The sequence below is a fragment of the Paramisgurnus dabryanus genome, chromosome 17 (genome assembly GCF_030506205.2).
Source record: "Paramisgurnus dabryanus chromosome 17, PD_genome_1.1, whole genome shotgun sequence".
In the NCBI taxonomy this organism is placed as follows: Eukaryota; Metazoa; Chordata; class Actinopteri; order Cypriniformes; family Cobitidae; genus Paramisgurnus; species Paramisgurnus dabryanus.
Genome location: NC_133353.1, coordinates 11,759,318 through 11,778,857, shown reverse-complemented (window position 1 = coordinate 11,778,857; position 19,540 = coordinate 11,759,318). Strand labels below are relative to the sequence as shown.

General features: G+C 38.6%; 2 protein-coding genes across 28 annotated transcripts in view; both read left to right on the top strand.

Annotated features, from left to right (window-relative positions):
- The window catches only part of LOC135787457 (scavenger receptor cysteine-rich domain-containing protein DMBT1-like), a 59,826-nt gene extending 55,671 nt beyond the window's left edge, over window positions 1–4,155 (top strand). For 25 of the 26 annotated variants that reach the window (XM_073812278.1, XM_065297412.2, XM_065297430.2 and 22 more), the window contains 7 exons: window positions 517–558; window positions 660–810; window positions 1,440–1,651; window positions 1,730–1,905; window positions 2,042–2,433; window positions 2,626–2,870; window positions 4,018–4,155. In XM_073812278.1, the coding sequence (XP_073668379.1) occupies window positions 517–558; window positions 660–810; window positions 1,440–1,651; window positions 1,730–1,905; window positions 2,042–2,433; window positions 2,626–2,870; window positions 4,018–4,061 (1,262 nt within the window). In that variant the 3' untranslated portion in view covers window positions 4,062–4,155. Of the gene's footprint in view, window positions 1–516; window positions 559–659; window positions 811–1,439; window positions 1,652–1,729; window positions 1,906–2,041; window positions 2,434–2,625; window positions 2,879–4,017 lie in introns of all 26 variants that reach the window. The other variant, XM_065297410.2, reaches the window with a different exon arrangement.
- A 2,561-nt stretch (window positions 4,156–6,716) lies between these two features.
- On the top strand, window positions 6,717–18,865 carry LOC135787683 (CUB and zona pellucida-like domain-containing protein 1). Of its 2 annotated transcripts, XM_065297594.2 has the most exons (19): window positions 6,717–6,868; window positions 7,055–7,087; window positions 7,178–7,204; window positions 7,437–7,529; window positions 7,665–7,706; window positions 7,910–8,008; window positions 8,185–8,220; window positions 8,462–8,560; window positions 8,685–8,723; window positions 8,943–9,041; window positions 9,166–9,204; window positions 9,454–9,552; window positions 9,963–10,007; window positions 10,112–10,262; window positions 11,124–11,335; window positions 12,417–12,592; window positions 17,421–17,818; window positions 18,011–18,255; window positions 18,750–18,865. In XM_065297594.2, exons 1-19 carry the CDS (start codon window positions 6,823–6,825, stop codon window positions 18,803–18,805), a joined length of 2,034 nt encoding a protein of 677 aa, XP_065153666.1. In that variant the 5' UTR covers window positions 6,717–6,822; the 3' UTR covers window positions 18,806–18,865. The 2 variants fall into 2 exon arrangements, with proteins under 2 accessions (XP_065153666.1, XP_073668382.1); XM_073812281.1 differs by lacking the exons at window positions 9,166–9,204; window positions 9,454–9,552.
- Window positions 18,866–19,540: the final 675 nt, after the last annotated feature.

Below are 19,540 nucleotides of genomic sequence, written 5' to 3'. Positions count from 1 at the left end.
GTTATCACTGGGGTCACCTCATTTCAACAAAATTCAGTGTTAAACAAACTCTACTGCTACCCTGGAAAAACAAACTGCATCCACTGTTCCCATAATGCTGGGTTTATTGAGAAGCTGAACAAGCTTCAATTTATCTCACAAACAAAAAACACTTCTTTGGTGACGATGATTTTTTGTCAGCTTTTAGTCAGCATGTGCGCGCTATTCCAGGGTGGAGTGCCAATATAAGGACTTCCACTGTACTTCCAGCACTCATTAGGTAACAGAATCAGTAGTCGAATTAAACTTTTCAAAACTTGTAAGAACCCTCCGTCCTACATCCTAATTGGTCTCTGAAGCTTTGCCCATGTTTAGCATGAGAGTCCAGTTATTTAACTGTGTGAAAAAGTCAGAATGTATGCTTTCATAAATTTTTTATAATAAAATCTGGTCATATTGTGCATGATTTATCAAAGCATATTGCCCAAAAATGCATCTGAAGCTAAAGCTTTATTCATTTTTCCCTCTTTGACTCAGTGTATTGCCCAGCGCCTACAACCTCATGGCCACCCATAACAGGTATAGCACTATTGTAACAGCTTGGATTTTCTATTCTGATCCTGTATCTTGATTATTAGGATACTTGTTTGTAACTATACTTAATTTCTTCTGATCTGCAGATAATCACCCAGCATGTGGAGCACTCCTGTATGGTTCTGGGCTGTTTTCCAGTCCCAACTATCCACACTATTATTACGACAATGCACACTGTGTGTGGTATCTCTCTGCTCAGCCAGGACAGAGGCTCTTCTTGTCATTTGCTGATGTACAGTAAGTGAAAGATCAGCTTTATTGCAGTGTTGGTGGGATTATGTTTGCTATCAACAGATGTCTTGCCTTTTAATCATTAAAATATTTTCATGAACAATCTTACTATTGAGTAGTTTTGATGTGCATTTCAGTACCAGTAGCAACCTGAAATTAATGCACATTTTAACTCTCTTCAAGAGTTTCTATCCTGTGTTCTATCCTACATATTTCTAAGTGTTTACCTTAATTACAGGTATGATCATTACTTGAGGAGGTGACATGTTTTCTTGTAAATTAGCATTTTGTCCGGCTCTTATTATTAGGTTCAGTAATTTCACTTTGATGGCAATGAAAATATTATTTTCACCTTTAAATTAATGTCACCTTAGTCATTTGATTGGTATTTAACTAATTTGACTGTTGTTGGTCTTATGCTGCATGCAAGTGTTTTCCTTTTTCTTTTGCAAAGACATCTACGTTTAAAAAAAATCCACTTCTTTGGACAAGACAGTAAACCGTTGCAAAATCACTAAAGATGCAACTAGAAACATTGTAAACAACGAAAGTCATTTGACAGTCTTAATGGCTATTAAAATTAAATCAAACTCTTCTGGTTCAGTTATCTTTCTGATTGTTTCTGGTTCTTTTAGATTAGATCGCTGCTGTGACTGTGACTACATCTCTGTACATGATGGTTCTTCTATTGGTCATCAACAATTGGGAAGGATCTGCTTCAATGACACCACACACCAGACGTTTCACTCATCTTCTCGATACTTGACCGTTGTCTTCAGGAGTGACCACTCTGGTGTCAGCCATGGCTTTAAAGCTCAGTTCACAAGCTCTCTGACCGCAGATCAAGGTAATAAGCTGAAGGGGGCATATTGTAGTAAATATGCTTATTAAAGTAAATAAAATGAATAAAACTCTTGCTCTGCAGGTCGTGTGGACTGTTCTTCAGACAACATGGTCATTGTCATTAGAGCATCGTACCTGAATTCACTTGGGTTCAATGGAAATTACCTTTATGTGGATGACCATCGGTGCAGACCCACCATTAACAGTACTGAGGTTGTGTTCCGCTTCTCTCTCAACACGTGTGGCACTGGCAAAGAGGTATAATCACATGTTTTTGTAGCAACATTCAAGAATTTAGTGCTTAAATAATAAAAAGGAGGAAATCATCAACACTGCCCTTCTGTCTTATTATGCTCTGCATTCTGTGAATTAAACAACATCTCTTTCTCTGTAGATGATGAATGGTTATGTTGCTTACACCAACAACGTGCGGGCATCTCAGTCTAAATCGGGCGAGATCACCCTTCAGCCACAGTTTCTGTTACATGTGGGCTGCAGAATGGAGCCGGACACTGTGGTGCAGATACTCTACAAGGCTAAAGAGGACATCAATGCTAACATCACAGGAGCGGGTCGCTTTAATGCCAGCATTGCCTTTTTCACCTCTAGCAGTTTCAACCAACAAATTTTTCACTCTCCATATGAGGTGAACCTTAACCAATACATGTATGTTCAGGTTTGGCTAAACAGACCTGATACGAGCCTGGATCTCTTCCTGGAGACCTGTGTTGCATCTCCAGATCCAAATGACTTCAAAACCCGCTCCTATGACCTGCTGCGTAATGGGTAAGATCACACCACAGAAAATTTTATGTTTTTAGTTTAGGATGTATATAGACTAGTACATAGATGTTTATTTTTTTAATTGTTACTTCCTTAACCATATAGTACATGACAGTGTTAAACAATATATATTAATGGCTCAAATTATTCTGGGTTAGTCGTAAATTAAATTTGAGTTTCGCTGTTTTGTTTCAGATGTCCCAGAGACAGCACATATTATTCCTACATCAACGGTCAGCAGTATTACGCACGGTTCCGTTTCCAGGCTTTTAAGTTCCTTCGGACACATGCCAATGTGTACCTGCAGTGTAAGGTGATCATTTGCCCTGATAATGATTACAACTCTCGGTGTCGTCAGGGGTGCCGTTTACGTCGCAAGAGGTCCCTTGAATCCAACCACCACACCAATACTGTGATACTGGGGCCAATCACACTCAAAGGTCAGAGGGTAACTCAGATTATTCTTTTGGATCTTTAGGAACACATTTTTTTATATATATTAATCTATGTAGAATGAAAAATAGGCATATGAAATTTGGTTTTATGACAAAGTTTTTAACCAAAATGGGAAACTTTTCATCCGTTTTGGCTGTTCATTTACATAACAACAGCATTTTCAGGTTCTGTAAACATAAGCTTTTGTAAATGATTTTTAAAGTTCAAAATGATGGCGTTAACTTTCTGTGTAAAACACATAAACACAAATCTGTGACAACGGTGACTTCATGTGCATGCGTATTGTGTGTTCAGGCTTGTGCAAGTCTCTTCCGAGGGGCACGAATTCAAAATATGTGTTTGTTGCGTCACGTGAACCATGTGCATCATGTGTCATGTCAAAGAACGTGCCTGCTGCACACGCGTCAAAAGGTTTTATGGTAAAAGAGACACTCATGTTCATGAAATACTCGCAAGACACTATTTCACGAGTTCACACTTACAAATAAGTTGAATAAATTAAATTTGTAAACGTATTTGGCGTGCTGTCTGGGGAAAGGGCTCTGAGCAGGGAATGAGCCTGAAACACAGAGTATCCCCACTTTAAGGAAATAACTTGGTGAGTGAGAGGAGACGGGGTGGAGGAGGGATTCTGAAAGATGCGAAGGATTTTCGGTGAGTTCAACTGTGATTTATATATGGCTTGCTTTCGAGCTGATTGGGTGTATTGTTGATTACCGATTGTAAGCGGCTGGTGCTATTGACTACTGATTGAAAACAGCTGGAGTCACTTAGGTATTTTATTTGACGTGTTCCTCCCGAACTTTGTTAATAAAACATAATTTAACATTAAACTCTATACACTTGAGATTAAGTGAATATCTGGCAAACGCGAGCGTCTCTTTTATCAAAAACCCATTTGAAGCGTCTGCAGCAGGCTCGTTTTTTTGTATTTCACATGTGATGTGTGTACATGACTTGCCAAACATATATTTTGAAATGACAAGCCACACACATGACAGGCAACATACTGTACATGTTGTGACGAGCTTCGCATCGTGTGCCCTCTAAAAAGTTACTGGCAGCCACTGGTAACGGTTATCAGTTGTAATGGACTTTCTGAATGATTCATTACCTTATCTCTCTGTCCAGGAGAAAGGCCTGGTGTGAAGAAGTCTGAGAAGAGAAAGAAATGAAGAGATCATCTTCATTGCCTGAAAACAGTGATAATTATCAAAAATCTCTGTTAACCACTTCTGAATCCAAATCAATAAAGCATTCCTAAACAGCTGTGCTTGTCATTGAAGCTTCTATTGTTTATATTAACTTGATTTCTCTGATTTATTGTGCCTTTATGGCTTAAATTCTTTATTTTTTACTCTGCACATTTGTAATTATTGGTGTAGATACCAGATGAATGGCCTCCCTGATACTGAAATTGTCACTTTTTACTATACAATAAGGCTATTTAAATGTTAAACATATTATTAAAATTAAAAAAGGATTTTCCTGAAAAGATCGAACAATCTTTTTTAGGGTATGATTAATAACATTTAAACAAAATATTTATTTTAAAAATTTCATGGATATTACATACAAAATCTGTAAAGGCAGTATTTAATTGCCTTTGTGAAATGTATTTAATGTCTTTACTACATGATCACAGAATCAGCTCTAAATCATTACACCACATTTTCCACTGTCAGTATGTGTAATTTTCTTTTACTCTCAACAGTTATATTACTGTGTGGATGTTGTTATATTTTAGAGAACTTAAAATTTTAGTTGATTAAACAGTTTATTTAAATTCTTGAAAAAGCCAGCTATGCTGTTCTAAATATTTATGCAGAATGCACTTAAAAATAAAGAAAAAATGCAATGAACAGAAATCTGTCATATTTGCTGCATGGAACATAAAATGGTTACATATTAATATATACAAGCCCTTCTTTGTCAAGTGCCACCCACCTTCAAAGGTCTTACTTATAAGGATGCTTCATAAAATAGCTTGAATGTTAACATTTGTAATGTTCAGAAACACATCCAAATGATACACTTTCTATATAAATAGTTATTTATTTCTGAATTATGCGCATTTGAGCGATTATTAAAAAGATTATTATCATTTTTACATATTTTCTTTTGCTTTAATTTTGTGTCTCTTCTGACTGGGTGGCTAGCCGTCAATTTGAGTGGGCTTGTGCCACCATGGCCCTTATGTAGCCTCACCACTGATCTAGACTATCCAGTGTATCACAGCACTTGTGAGTAAAGAAATGGGGTTTTGTTATCGTTTTGTATGATAATTGTATGTTTTTGTATGATTCACTTTGTACGATTAGACAAATCATCAAATACGTATGAATTTTTGTGAGATCAGGCTGGATATGTCACTTGCATAATAATTTGGAAACTGTACATTTTTAGAACATGAAGCTATTTGACAATTTTGGCCCTCCCCGCAAACCCAGCTAAAGTCTTTATTAGAATGGTCCTTATAATGGGTCTAATTTTTTGTTTGAAATGTTCAACTCTCACCCTCTAAATGTGTTAGGATATCAATAAAAACACACTGTGCAAAATTTTGAATTGTTCCTACAATATCTAGAGGTTGCTCAAAGCCTTTGAATATTTCCGAAATTTTGCAAAAATTTAAAAATTCACAACACACATAAAACTTGCTTCTTGAAGGGTAACTTTGTTCCAGTTATTTCAGTCTCTTCTGATCCCAGTAACCATATAGTGGACTTGCTTCGTGTTGCTTCAGCCATTGTCTCAGTGTATATTGTCTATTGTGTTTTATTCAAATTGAAGCTTTCTTGCTTTGAAAGACATATCACAACAAAACAGGAGTTTAAATTTCATGGAGCATGGTCAAATAGATCTATTGCTGCCATAAGTATATAATATTAAACAATTATGCATGCTAGCACAAAGTATCACATAATACGCAAATGTGTTAAACTTCAAAGGTCATGAGCAACCTCTAAATATTAATGAATATTGAAAAAATTTTGCCCACATTTTTTTTTATTCAAACATATTGGTGGGCAGAGAGTATGAACTTTTAAAAGTTAAAGAAAGGACCACCCTAGTCGTGATATAGTCTTTACGGAAAATCATCCCACAAAATGTAAAGAACATTATGTGAAAATAAAACCTTAATAACTTTACTATTGACCAAGTAAGATCATGTCAAATATTAAAATCAATGTGAAATCAGTGGCTGAATTCAAACTTTGATGCTTCATAATTAGATTATTAGAGAATTAGAGATGGATTTCATACACAGGGTCACATTTTTTTTTCATTGCCAATGAAGGATATGAAAAACTTGTAATAGGCTATCTGTTGAGTTGTCGTGGAAAAGGCACAGCTGGATATTCTCTGCTTCTGTCGTATTCATTTATGGATTTATATGTTGACACAAAATGTGATAATGGGGTAATCGTGCAGTACAGATAATATTGTTACTTTCAGAATAACCCCACCCACAACTGTTGGATGCTTATTATGTAATACTTTACAGAAAAAAATTCTGGTCTGGCTAACTTTTAAAATTCTCTTTTAAAAACTTTTTGTAATGTACTGTCTGCAATGTCTGCTTATTGTATAGAGGTAAATAGACTGGAAGTATTGCTTCTGGATCCAATGTAAATTTAACCATCATGTTTTGTGATTATCTACACTGAAATTTCTGATCACTATATTATCATAAAGTTTGTGTCAATAAATAAATCCATAAAATTTCCCAAGAGCCACTGATCATCCAGCTGTGTCTTTTCCACAGTTATGCAGTCATTTTATTTTTTTACCATCACAGGCTCCAGGATATTGTTGTGTTATAAGGAAATAATTATAAGGATTATTATATAATGTGTTATCATTTTTAGGCTGGTTTTGGCTATAAAAATGATGACAGAAATGTTGAAGACAAACCTGACCTAAAGGATAAAGATGGAAGCTCCTGCTTATCTTCTCTGGGTCTTTCTAGGCGTTCAAGGTAAAAAAGGTCTTACATTAAATTAATCTTCTGATTCAGGCAAGGTTATAGCTAGAAGATCAAATGTTTTACTACAGTGTTTGATGCTATACAGTACTACTGTATTTAATGGCATGTAAAGCATTACACTTATCGAGAGAAAATTATAAAATGAATATTACGTCTGGTCTGTGTACTGTATTACAGCATTAACTTTAGCAAATGGATGGACATGGACAGGTGAATATCCCAATAAATACATATTGATATATGGGTGTATCATTGTTATTCTAATATAATTTCATGTTATATTTACTTTACTTTGTACAGAGTCAACAACAATGGGTCCCTTTGCATGTACAGTATTTTAAGTTTTGTTGTTAGTCCTGAAATAAGGAATGACAACATTATTTGTTTTTCACTTTTCTGTTTTTAATAGTCTGTAGTCTATTTAAGGATAAAGAATGATATCTGTCTAGTCTACATGTAATCATATTGTAGCGATACATTACAAACATATTAATGAAAAATAGTAAAAATATAATTTAAACATGATATTAAAAAGTAAAAATATAAAATATCTTTATAGATTCCTGCTATAAAAGTTGTGGCTATGGCTTTGGAAGCTGTTCATGTGAAACCTCTTGTCAGTACCTTGGAAACTGTTGCCATGACTTTAACAGTAAGTTCCTCTTTAGACCAATTCAAAATAAAACCATTTCACAAATCTTTCCTGTATTGGACAAATGATTTCTACTGTGACAACATTGACATACGTGATTTTAAATTATTTCGTTTGTTGCTTTTCTTTACACAGGTTATTGCTCAGCCACAACTGAGGAGCCAGTAACAGCAACAGGTGCCTTATACTCGCATAAAGGACATTGATGATGGGATTGATTGATTGATTGATTGATTGAATAAATGAAACATTTATAATGACCTCATCATTATCATCAATATAAATTCTCTACTTCACTTGTTATTCATAATTTTAGGACAAACTGCATGATCTCTCTATAAGCATTTCCAGATTACTGGTAATATCTGTTTCTCTTTTAGCTTCTCTCTCCTGCAGGTACAGCTGTGGCTACCATCTTGGAAGCTGTTCATGCAGATACGACTGTCGTTACTATGGAAACTGTTGCTATGACTATAACAGTAAGTAGCTCTTAAACAACCAGACACAAGGTTAATTACCCACATAAAAATCGCTCCTGTTGTGAGCACATGCATGATGAGTCATTGTAAGTTTTGGATATAGTTTCTACTATATCAATATTGACATACATGTCTTAAATTTTACTGATTCAGTTTTATTGCTTCTTATAACACAGGTTACTGCTCATCAACAACCAAAGAGATGGCAACAGGTGCTCTTTACTTTCTTTTAGATGAAATTAATGATATTGACTGGGGTTGTCTGAAAATTGAAGTGACACTTTAGCTTTACATTAAATACAATTCGTAATGTACAACAACTTTTGTAAGGCCAGCAATCAGTCCAGCTTTGCACTTGAACATAAACTGATACAGTAACCAATGGTGTAACGCAAAAAATGTGTACATTACACACATTGATGACATCATGAGTAAAATCTGTTCTGTCTATAGCTTCACCCTCCTGCAGGCACAACTGTGGCTACCATCTTGGAAGCTGTTCATGCAGATACGACTGTCGTTACTATGGAAACTGTTGCTATGACTATAACAGTGAGTTGCTCTTCATTAAACATACATTTTTAATATCCACTTACAAATGTGTACTTACCGTGTTTCCAGAAATGGTAATAAAGTATCTAAGTTGACATAAATGGCATTTGATTTCTTTACGCAGATTACTGCTCATCAGCAACAACTGAAGCGACAGCAACAGGTGCATATTTCTTTCAGTTCAATAAAGTTAATGATATTTAATAACAATAGTAGAAAATTGTTTAAAAAGTCAGTTTAATTTAGATGCCAATGTAACATCTAACAAGTTGAATGTACGCATTTTAAAGTCCAATAAACAGCCCAGCTTTGCATTTTCGCAAAAATGTGTACATTACACACATATTGATGACTACATGAGTAAAATCTGTTCCGTCTATAGCTTCACCCACCTGCAGGTACAACTGTGGCTACCATCTTGGAAGCTGTTCATGCAGATACGACTGTCGTTACTATGGAAACTGTTGCTATGACTATAACAGTGAGTTGCTCTTCATTAAACATACATTTTTAATATCCACTTACAAATGTGTACTTACTGTGTTTCCAGAAATGGTAATAAAGTATCTAAGTTCACATACATGGCATTTGATTTCTTTATGCAGATTACTGCTCATCAGCAACAACTGAAGCGACAGCAACAGGTGCATATTTCTTTCAGTTCAATAAAATTAATGATATTTGATAACAATAGTAGAAAATTGTTTAAAAGTCAGTTTAATTTAGATGCCAATGTAACATCTAAAAAGTTGAATGTACGCATTTTTAAATCCAATGAACAGTCCAGCTTTGCTTTTTTAATTGTATTTATACACTAAATGTAAAGTGACGCAAAAATGTGTACATCACACACATATTGATGACATCATGAGTAAAATCTGTTCTGTCTATAGCTTCACCCACCTGCAGGTACAACTGTGGCTACCATCTTGGAAGCTGTTCATGCAGAGACGACTGTCATTACTATGGAAACTGTTGCTATGACTATAACAGTGAGTTTCTCAAATTCAGGCACATACTGTGATGCTAGGTAAAATGTAATGTTGTGAAGTTGTGGTAAACATCACTGACGTATAAGAATAACACTTATGTGAAAAATGTATAAAAATTAATGCATATAGTACTGTATGTCTGGGTAGAGCTATAAAAAGTTAGTTAAAAAGGTTTTTAATGTCCAAAAATTCTGTCATATTTACTTACCTGTATGCAAAGCCATCTCTCTTCCATGCAGATTTAAAGAACATAAAAAGGATATGTTTTAAATAATGCTGTTTAGCATAGAATGATAACATATTGTACTGTAAATAGGTTGTCAATCATTTTTGAGTCAATTGTTGTGTAATACTCAAACATGACCAAGAACAGGTTTATCTTTAATCATGTTAAAAACTCTGTTACTCAGGGTATTGTCCAATGTACACGACCCCATGGCCAGCCATGACAACAGGTGACAAGTGATATTTGTAATAAATAAACCTAAATCCTCATCCTGTAACTGATTTCTGATGATATTTGTTTGTAAGTATATATTTGCTTTCATCTGATCTCCAGATTATCATGCTGGGTGTGGTGGACACCTGTATGGTTCTGGGCTGTTTTCAAGTCCCAATTACCCAAACTATTATTATGACAATGCCTACTGTGTGTGGTATCTGTCTGCCCAGGCAGGACAGAGGATCTTCTTGTCATTTGCTGATATACAGTAAGTAAGAGATCACCTGTAACAGTTTGCAATGTATGAATGCACAAGAAGCCTGTTTGGTCAGGGTGTGACCTTTGATATTACTATAAGATATCACATATTACTTGAATTAAAATAAATGTATACCAACAAAATGAAACCTTTAAAAAAAAGCTGATGGACCAGAATGGACTAAGAGAGTAGTCATTTAAAGGAATGCGGCTACTCGCCCCAAGACCAATTAATTCCAATCTTATCTGCTTTCGGCCCCCCTTATCCAGCACTGGCCTCGGCCAAGGCCGCTGCTGGAACAACAACTCCCCCGGAAGAGCACTGCAGCGAGACGCTCTTGCATTCCCTACCCCCTCTCCCACAGAAACCTTATGATTGTTGACTCTGTTTGGACCTGCAGACTGAAGCACCGAGATTTGGATGCCAGGCGAAGTGACTCTCTCAAAGCCTACACACACACGAACTCTTACACACACATTTATGCAATCACCACCCAGGACCCAAATCCCTCACCTTCGCCGCTTTGTATCCCCCAGCCGGACAGACTATCTCCAACCCCTAATTCCCCCCAATCGTGTTGCAAGTCGTGTGTTGTTCATGTTGTAAGGTGTACTGACTATGTGCTTATGTTGCTGAGGTGTTTTTTCCCCATTCCCAAACTGTACTCCTTTTGGAGCATAGTCTGGGGGTTTGTTTGTTTTCTCCTCCCCTCCACCATGTAATGCTGTACTTCTCAATGCTTTGTCGTCTTGTTCTGTCTACCCCCTTGTTTTTATGTATTGTATGTATGGACAGGTTGATGGCTGTAATTTCGTTGTACTTGTACAATGACAAATAAAGCTTCATCATCTTTATTTCTGGTTCTTTCAGATTGGAGCGCTGCTGTAACTGCGACTATATCTCTGTACATGATGGTTCTTCCACTGGTTATCCAGTGCTGGGAAGGATCTGCTTCAATGAAAACACAAACCAAACCTTTCATTCATCTTCTCCATACTTGACGGTTGTCTTCAGGAGTGACTCCTCTGTTGTGAGCAATGGCTTTAAAGCCATCTTTTCAAGCTCATTGACCGCAGATCAAGGTAAAGACCTGTATTGTACATGCATTATACTGTAAAAAATGATTGCCTCTAAATTTCAAGCATAATTATCTTGGCTGTCCAAGACATTTCAACACTTTTTAAATCATATCAATTGATGAGTCTCTGTAACATACTGCATACAAAAGTTGAAATTGCTTAATGTATTTAAGTGAAAACATACAGTGTATTGCCCTAACGTATTGTTCACATTATTTGTATAATGTATGATACAGTTTACATGTAAATTTGTAAATGGGCTAGTTGCATATCTGATGTAGGGGATATACGCATAAACACTTCCTGTTTAATAATAGGTATGTAAATTACAAAATATATCAATAGATACTGACAAGCACAAACAAAAATGGTGAGTATCATGTTATTTCAACAACATTGTGAGACAATTTGGCGGAAAAATGGATAAGGCATTATGAAGCAGCATAAATGTGCAACTCAATAATGGTCTTAAATCAATAAATCAGTCATGTTTATTTGTTTTGTAATATAATAATAGTAGAAAATAGTGTTTTTACCACAGTCCATTTAACTTTCTGTGTTTCTCTCTTTAAGAACAAGTGAATTTGCATTTACTGTCTTATTTTAGCAAAGCAACAACAAGCTATTCTGCACCTCTTATCCTGCTAGTAAAAAGAATAATTTTTATTTTTTATGTCTTTATCATCTTTTTGTTTCTGGATCTTTTAGGTTAGCTAACATTTTAAGTTCTCTATGGTCGGATGGATATCACATTTTCTAAAAAAGCTTAGTTTCAGACATTTTTGTTAAAATGAGTGTTTATTTAAAGTCTGGTTAACTATGGTCTAAATCAACAGGAAAAAAATGAAAGCTAAGATAAATTAGCTCAGGAAGATACCCAGACCCTTTATTCAGTTTCATTGAAATATCTTCATGCTTGCCAGAATTCTTTACAGTGTTAAATGACCTGAAGTAAGAATGCACACACTGGCATCCCAGAATGTAATAACACTATCTGGGGCACCTCACCAAATAAAGCTATAACTGTTCAAGTGTAACATACATTAAAAGCACAACATTTAAACCTAAAAATTTAACTCTGCAGGTCGTGTGGACTGTTCCTCAGACAACATGGTCATTGTCATTCAAAGGTCGTACTTGAATTCACTTGGGTTGAATGGAAATGACCTTTATGTGGATGACAATCGGTGCAGACCCAAAATTAACAGTGCTGAGGTTGTGTTCCGCTTCTCTCTCAATACATGTGGGACCAGCAAAGAGGTATAATCCAAAAAATGTATGGTCTTTGAACAATGCATCCCTATTAATAGGCAGAGAAAATGTGGAAATTAAAATATACTGGAAAAAAAAAACAATAGAAGACTGCAACCCAAACATCCAACCGTAACTTAAAATCAAATTAAATATTTTCTTAAATAAAGTATATTTAGTAGTATTTTCTTGGAATAAAGTATTCAAGCACATCTTTAATGGCACACCTAAAATAAATAATGAAGAGGAAATGTACATGTCACAAGGTGACGATCTTTTGGGCGGAACCAAAAGTCGGGAAACTTTGGTTCCGCCCGGATGTTTCCGTCCAGACCGAAGAACGGAAACACCGGACATCCGGCAGATTTGCGGAGGCTGTAATCAGCCGATTGGGCACAGCTGTGCCTAGTTAAAAGAGATCGCCAGGCAATTGGATAACTGAAGCACAGAAAGGAGTATTTAAAGCACAGTTAAATGACAGTTCGGGAGTTCGGGCACGAGAGGGGGATTGACACGGGGAGAGCTCCTCTGCTTAGGGCAGGAGAGGTAAATACGTACCTTTTGAAGAGCCCGCAGGCTCTGTTGATCCGGGCTGCGCTAGAAGCGCGCGGAAAGAAGACAGGAGCTGCCTGGGGTGAAAGAAAGGCGATACGTGAGTGGAGAAAAGGAGCACCCCGAAGAGAGCATTGTGCTGTCAAGCCTGTGCTTAGTGTGTGCTGGGAAACGGAGCTGTGCTCATTGTTGGACGTGGTGGTTGTTTGTGTTTCTCTCTCTCCCTCTCTCTCGTTGTAAATCTTTATTGTGGACCTGCTGGAGTGAACAGGAAAACCCTATGGGCAGGAAGAAACGCTGTTCTAACCAATACTGAAGGAGTAAAGCAGGAAGAAAAATTGACCTTCTGGTACAACGTAAACAAAGGCTATTCGCCGTGAGTATACCCTTTTCTGTGTGGAGTAACTGGCAAAAGTTAACTTGTGTAACTATTGGAAACCTCCAGGAGAAGGAGGGCGGCCCTACCCCTATAAGAGTGTGGTGGGCGAGCCGTGAGAAGTCAAACTTCAAACAGCCGCCGCAACGAGACTTATTGTGGTCGTATTTCCCATCGCCTTATCGTAGCCCAAGCGCAGTGGAGGACACCGGGCGCTTCCCTTGTTGTGGTGCACTTATAGTGTGGTGAGTGAGACTGTGTAATAAATCTTTTTCACGTTTGGAGTGGTGCTGTGTATTGTTGTGGGTTGCTGTGTGTCTTGTAGACGAAGCCCCGCATCATCCATTTTCTTCCACTGGGCAGAGGACGGAGAGGCCAACGACTACAGAAATCACTGTTACTATAAGTAGTGTGCTGTTTGGAGTGCGAAGGGACGCAGACTAAGAGCTGTCCGTGACCGTGAGTAAACCATTGGAAAACATTTCGTGGGGTGAACTTACCTGTGTCTGTTTTCGTCGCAGAGTCAGAGGCGAAAGGGTCCGCCGCCCCGTGGTCTCTACGAAAAGGGCGCCCCCGTCTAGGAATCGATCGGCCTATGGGCATTGGAGATAGGGCAGCGCTCGACCCGGTGAGGTGGTGTGTGACCTTCGCCCCTCTGCTGACCTACGGAGGAGAAACCATACCTACCCAGAAAGCTGTAAACAGCAGAGCCGGTGAGAAATACTCGAAGTCTCAGTAACAGTGTCTTTGTGTTCTAGCGGCCACCTGTGGAGAGAGAGCAGAACGAGAATGAATCATTGAAGAGCAAACTGTGAACGTGATACCTACCCAGAAAGCTGTAAGCAGCAGAGCCGGTGAGAATTACTCGAAGTCTCAGCAACAGTGCCTTTGTGTTCTAGCGGCCACCTGTGGAGAGAGAACAGAACGAGAGTGAATCATTGAAGAGCAAACTGTGAACGTGATACCTACCCAGAGTGCTGTAAGCAGCAGAGCCGGTGAGCAATACTCGAAGCCCAAGTAACAGTGTCATTTTGTGTCCTAGTGGCCGCTTGTGGAAAACGAGAAGGAACATGAGGAGAATGGACTGTGTGAAGATACAGTGGTGGTGGAGAAGAGCCTAGAGTGGCCATTGTTTTAAGTCCCCCGTTTCCCCTTCCCTATTTAATATTTTTAAGTAATTTAATAAAGGATATTTTAATTTTATGCTTACCTTGTGTGTCTGGTCATTGGGGTGGCTTTGGGAATCTCCTCGAGGTGGAGAAAGGGGCGTGACCTTATTTACATCTGGGTCCACCCCTACCTGTGACAGATTTGGCGTAGTCGGCAGTCCACCTCGGGTTGAGACCAAGGTCCCCCAATGGCCTACCACATTTCTTTTAAAGAACAGCTCCCATCAACACTCCATCAGTCCCCAAACAACGCGTTCTCGGGACGAGAACGGATTGGCGGGGGAGGATGTCACAAGGTGACGATCTTTTGGGCGGAACCAAAAGTCGGGAAACTTTGGTTCCGCCCGGATGTTTCCGTCCAGACCGAAGAACGGAAACACCGGACATCCGGCAGATTTGCGGAGGCTGTAATCAGCCGATTGGGCACAGCTGTGCCTAGTTAAAAGAGATCGCCAGGCAATTGGATAACTGAAGCACAGAAAGGAGTATTTAAAGCACAGTTAAATGACAGTTCGGGAGTTCGGGCACGAGAGGGGGATTGACACGGGGAGAGCTCCTCTGCTTAGGGCAGGAGAGGTAAATACGTACCTTTTGAAGAGCCCGCAGGCTCTGTTGATCCGGGCTGCGCTAGAAGCGCGCGGAAAGAAGACAGGAGCTGCCTGGGGTGAAAGAAAGGCGATACGTGAGTGGAGAAAAGGAGCACCCCGAAGAGAGCATTGTGCTGTCAAGCCTGTGCTTAGTGTGTGCTGGGAAACGGAGCTGTGCTCATTGTTGGACGTGGTGGTTGTTTGTGTTTCTCTCTCTCCCTCTCTCTCGTTGTAAATCTTTATTGTGGACCTGCTGGAGTGAACAGGAAAACCCTATGGGCAGGAAGAAACGCTGTTCTAACCAATACTGAAGGAGTAAAGCAGGAAGAAAAATTGACCTTCTGGTACAACGTAAACAAAGGCTATTCGCCGTGAGTATACCCTTTTCTGTGTGGAGTAACTGGCAAAAGTTAACTTGTGTAACTATTGGAAACCTCCAGGAGAAGGAGGGCGGCCCTACCCCTATAAGAGTGTGGTGGGCGAGCCGTGAGAAGTCAAACTTCAAACAGCCGCCGCAACGAGACTTATTGTGGTCGTATTTCCCATCGCCTTATCGTAGCCCAAGCGCAGTGGAGGACACCGGGCGCTTCCCTTGTTGTGGTGCACTTATAGTGTGGTGAGTGAGACTGTGTAATAAATCTTTTTCACGTTTGGAGTGGTGCTGTGTATTGTTGTGGGTTGCTGTGTGTCTTGTAGACGAAGCCCCGCATCATCCATTTTCTTCCACTGGGCAGAGGACGGAGAGGCCAACGACTACAGAAATCACTGTTACTATAAGTAGTGTGCTGTTTGGAGTGCGAAGGGACGCAGACTAAGAGCTGTCCGTGACCGTGAGTAAACCATTGGAAAACATTTCGTGGGGTGAACTTACCTGTGTCTGTTTTCGTCGCAGAGTCAGAGGCGAAAGGGTCCGCCGCCCCGTGGTCTCTACGAAAAGGGCGCCCCCGTCTAGGAATCGATCGGCCTATGGGCATTGGAGATAGGGCAGCGCTCGACCCGGTGAGGTGGTGTGTGACCTTCGCCCCTCTGCTGACCTACGGAGGAGAAACCATACCTACCCAGAAAGCTGTAAACAGCAGAGCCGGTGAGAAATACTCGAAGTCTCAGTAACAGTGTCTTTGTGTTCTAGCGGCCACCTGTGGAGAGAGAGCAGAACGAGAATGAATCATTGAAGAGCAAACTGTGAACGTGATACCTACCCAGAAAGCTGTAAGCAGCAGAGCCGGTGAGAATTACTCGAAGTCTCAGCAACAGTGCCTTTGTGTTCTAGCGGCCACCTGTGGAGAGAGAACAGAACGAGAGTGAATCATTGAAGAGCAAACTGTGAACGTGATACCTACCCAGAGTGCTGTAAGCAGCAGAGCCGGTGAGCAATACTCGAAGCCCAAGTAACAGTGTCATTTTGTGTCCTAGTGGCCGCTTGTGGAAAACGAGAAGGAACATGAGGAGAATGGACTGTGTGAAGATACAGTGGTGGTGGAGAAGAGCCTAGAGTGGCCATTGTTTTAAGTCCCCCGTTTCCCCTTCCCTATTTAATATTTTTAAGTAATTTAATAAAGGATATTTTAATTTTATGCTTACCTTGTGTGTCTGGTCATTGGGGTGGCTTTGGGAATCTCCTCGAGGTGGAGAAAGGGGCGTGACCTTATTTACATCTGGGTCCACCCCTACCTGTGACATACACACTGTTATTCTCCCCTTATTTATAATAGTTCAAATTGGCAACACTTCGATCATCAGGCCTGAAGAATATATATATATATATATATATATATATATATATATATATATATATATATATATATATATATATATATATATATATATATATATATATTTTTTTTTTTTATCAAAACATTGGCAATTTTTACTTTTATAAATAAAGAGAAAAGTACAGTGTGCAGATTTCCTCTTCATTATTTGACCTACCTTTTGATCTGGCTCCTGGCCAACACATTGTGGATGTGCGCACTTCAAAATACACCTAAAATTAGAGCCACACCTAAAATGTGATTTGCCGGTGGCCTGTATGTAGAAGCATGACTGACAATAAGTAAAAATCCTAAAAACGTCAAGTGATTATTTGGTGATTATTACATTTTTTATGTACTTTAAAAACAGTGCTGACTGTCTGAGTCTCTATATCTCTCTAGATGATGAATGGTTATGTGACTTACACCAACAACGTGCGGGCATCTCAGTCTCAATCTCAATTGGGTGAGATCACCCGTCAGTCACAGTTTCTGTTACATGTGGGCTGCAGAATGGAGCCGGACACTGTTGTGCAGATACTCTACAAGGCCAAAGAGGACATCAATGCTACCATCACAGGAGCGGGTCGCTTTAATGCCAGCATTGCCTTTTACAACTCTAGCAGTTTCAACCAACAAATTTATGACTCTCCTTATGAGGTGAACCTTAACCAATCCATATATGTTCAGGTTGTGTTAGATAGACGTGATGAAATCCTAGATTTGTTCCTGGACACCTGTGTTGCATCTCCAGATCCAAATGACTTCAAAAACCGCTCCTATGACCTGCTGCGTAATGGGTAAGATCACACCACAGAACATTTGGTGTTTTTAGTTATGGAGTTTAGGATGTATATAGAAATTTATTTACGTTACTTCCTCCAACATATAGTACATGACAGTGGTAAACAATATGGACTAAATCATTTCTATTAATAGCTGAAATTATTCTGTGTCGTAAAATAAATTTGAGTTTCACTGTTTTGTTTCAGATGTCCCAGAGACAGCACATATTATTCCTACATCAATGGTCAGCAGCATTACGCTCGGTTCCGTTTCCAGGCTTTTAAGTTCCTTCGGACACATGCCAATGTGTATCTGCAGTGTAAGGTGATCATCTGCCCTGGAACTGATACCAACTCTCGCTGTAGACGAGGCTGCCAAAAACGCCGCCGGAGGTCTCTTGAATCCAACCATGACACCAACACTCTGATACTTGGGCCAATCAAACTCAAAGGTCCGTGGAAATTTTAAATTTTGGGGTTTTGTGTCATATAATGTAAATAATTTAAAGATTATTTCAGACATCTTCATTGTGTATATGTGTGTGTGTGTGTGTGTGTGTGTGTGTGTGTGTGTGTGTGTGTGTGTGTGTGGCCACTGTGCCGCCCCAAACATCTTTATTAGAAAAATTGTTAAAACTTGGTAAGCACTTCTTGTGTCATTGCCTCCCTATGACAAATCACTTGATTGTTTCCTTGTCTTTGTAAGTCGTTTTGAATAAAAGCATATGTTAAATCTAAATGTACAGTATATATGAAGAATACTGATGGAGTATGCAGTATAAGATACAGTATATAAGATATACATAATATTCCAACTTGCATTATAAGCATAAACGTTTTTAAGACACTATGTGAATTTAAAAGTGGTTCAACTTGTTTTTTTTTTTAATTCAGGGAAACACCTGACTGCTCACTGTTAATATGTCTCTGTTCTCTATTCGTGCAGGAGTGAAGCCTGATCTTCAAGAGCTCAATCTTCAAGAGACTGAGATAGGAGAGTGATTTCAACATCATCACCATTATAATCAGTAAAAAAAGATTAAAGCATTCCTGAAAATCTCAGTATGACTGCCGTCTTTTCACTTTTACCAACACTAGATCTTTAGTATGCTGAATTGTTCATACATGAAGGAGGCTGTCCTGTTATGTAAACATTTTAACATGAGTGGTTGAAGTAGTTGTTTAAGATCTGAATGGATTGTTTAATATTATATTTTAAAGTAAAAATTTTGTATGAGCACTATATTAAATTATTACAAGTATTATTTCTAAATCCTCACCTACATGACAATGGAATTTTGGTCCTTTAGTTGTGCTGTCAACGACAATGCTAATAATCACATCTGACAGCTTCCCAAGGATTTAGGTTTACATACTGTTATAGGCCTATCAGCTTATTTTTGGGCAGAATTAAAGCAGTATGTCTTCATGTCCAACTGTTTCTAGTTTAGCTGTGTTGGAATTAATTATGGTTCATAAGTCCTGCATATACTATTTTTTATTATTTGAGGTTTTAGCTACAGCAGGGAAAATAAGTATTTGACACAGCATTGATCAGCATTTTTATCAGTAAGGGGATTTCAATTTAAGTATACAAGTTGAGGCATAATAAATAAAGTGAAATGACATAGGGAATAAGTATTGAACACACTTTATTTAATACTTTGTAGAAAAGCCTTTGGTGATTACAGCTTCTAGAGGTCTCTTGTATGGAGAGACCAGCCGTCTGCATTGCTC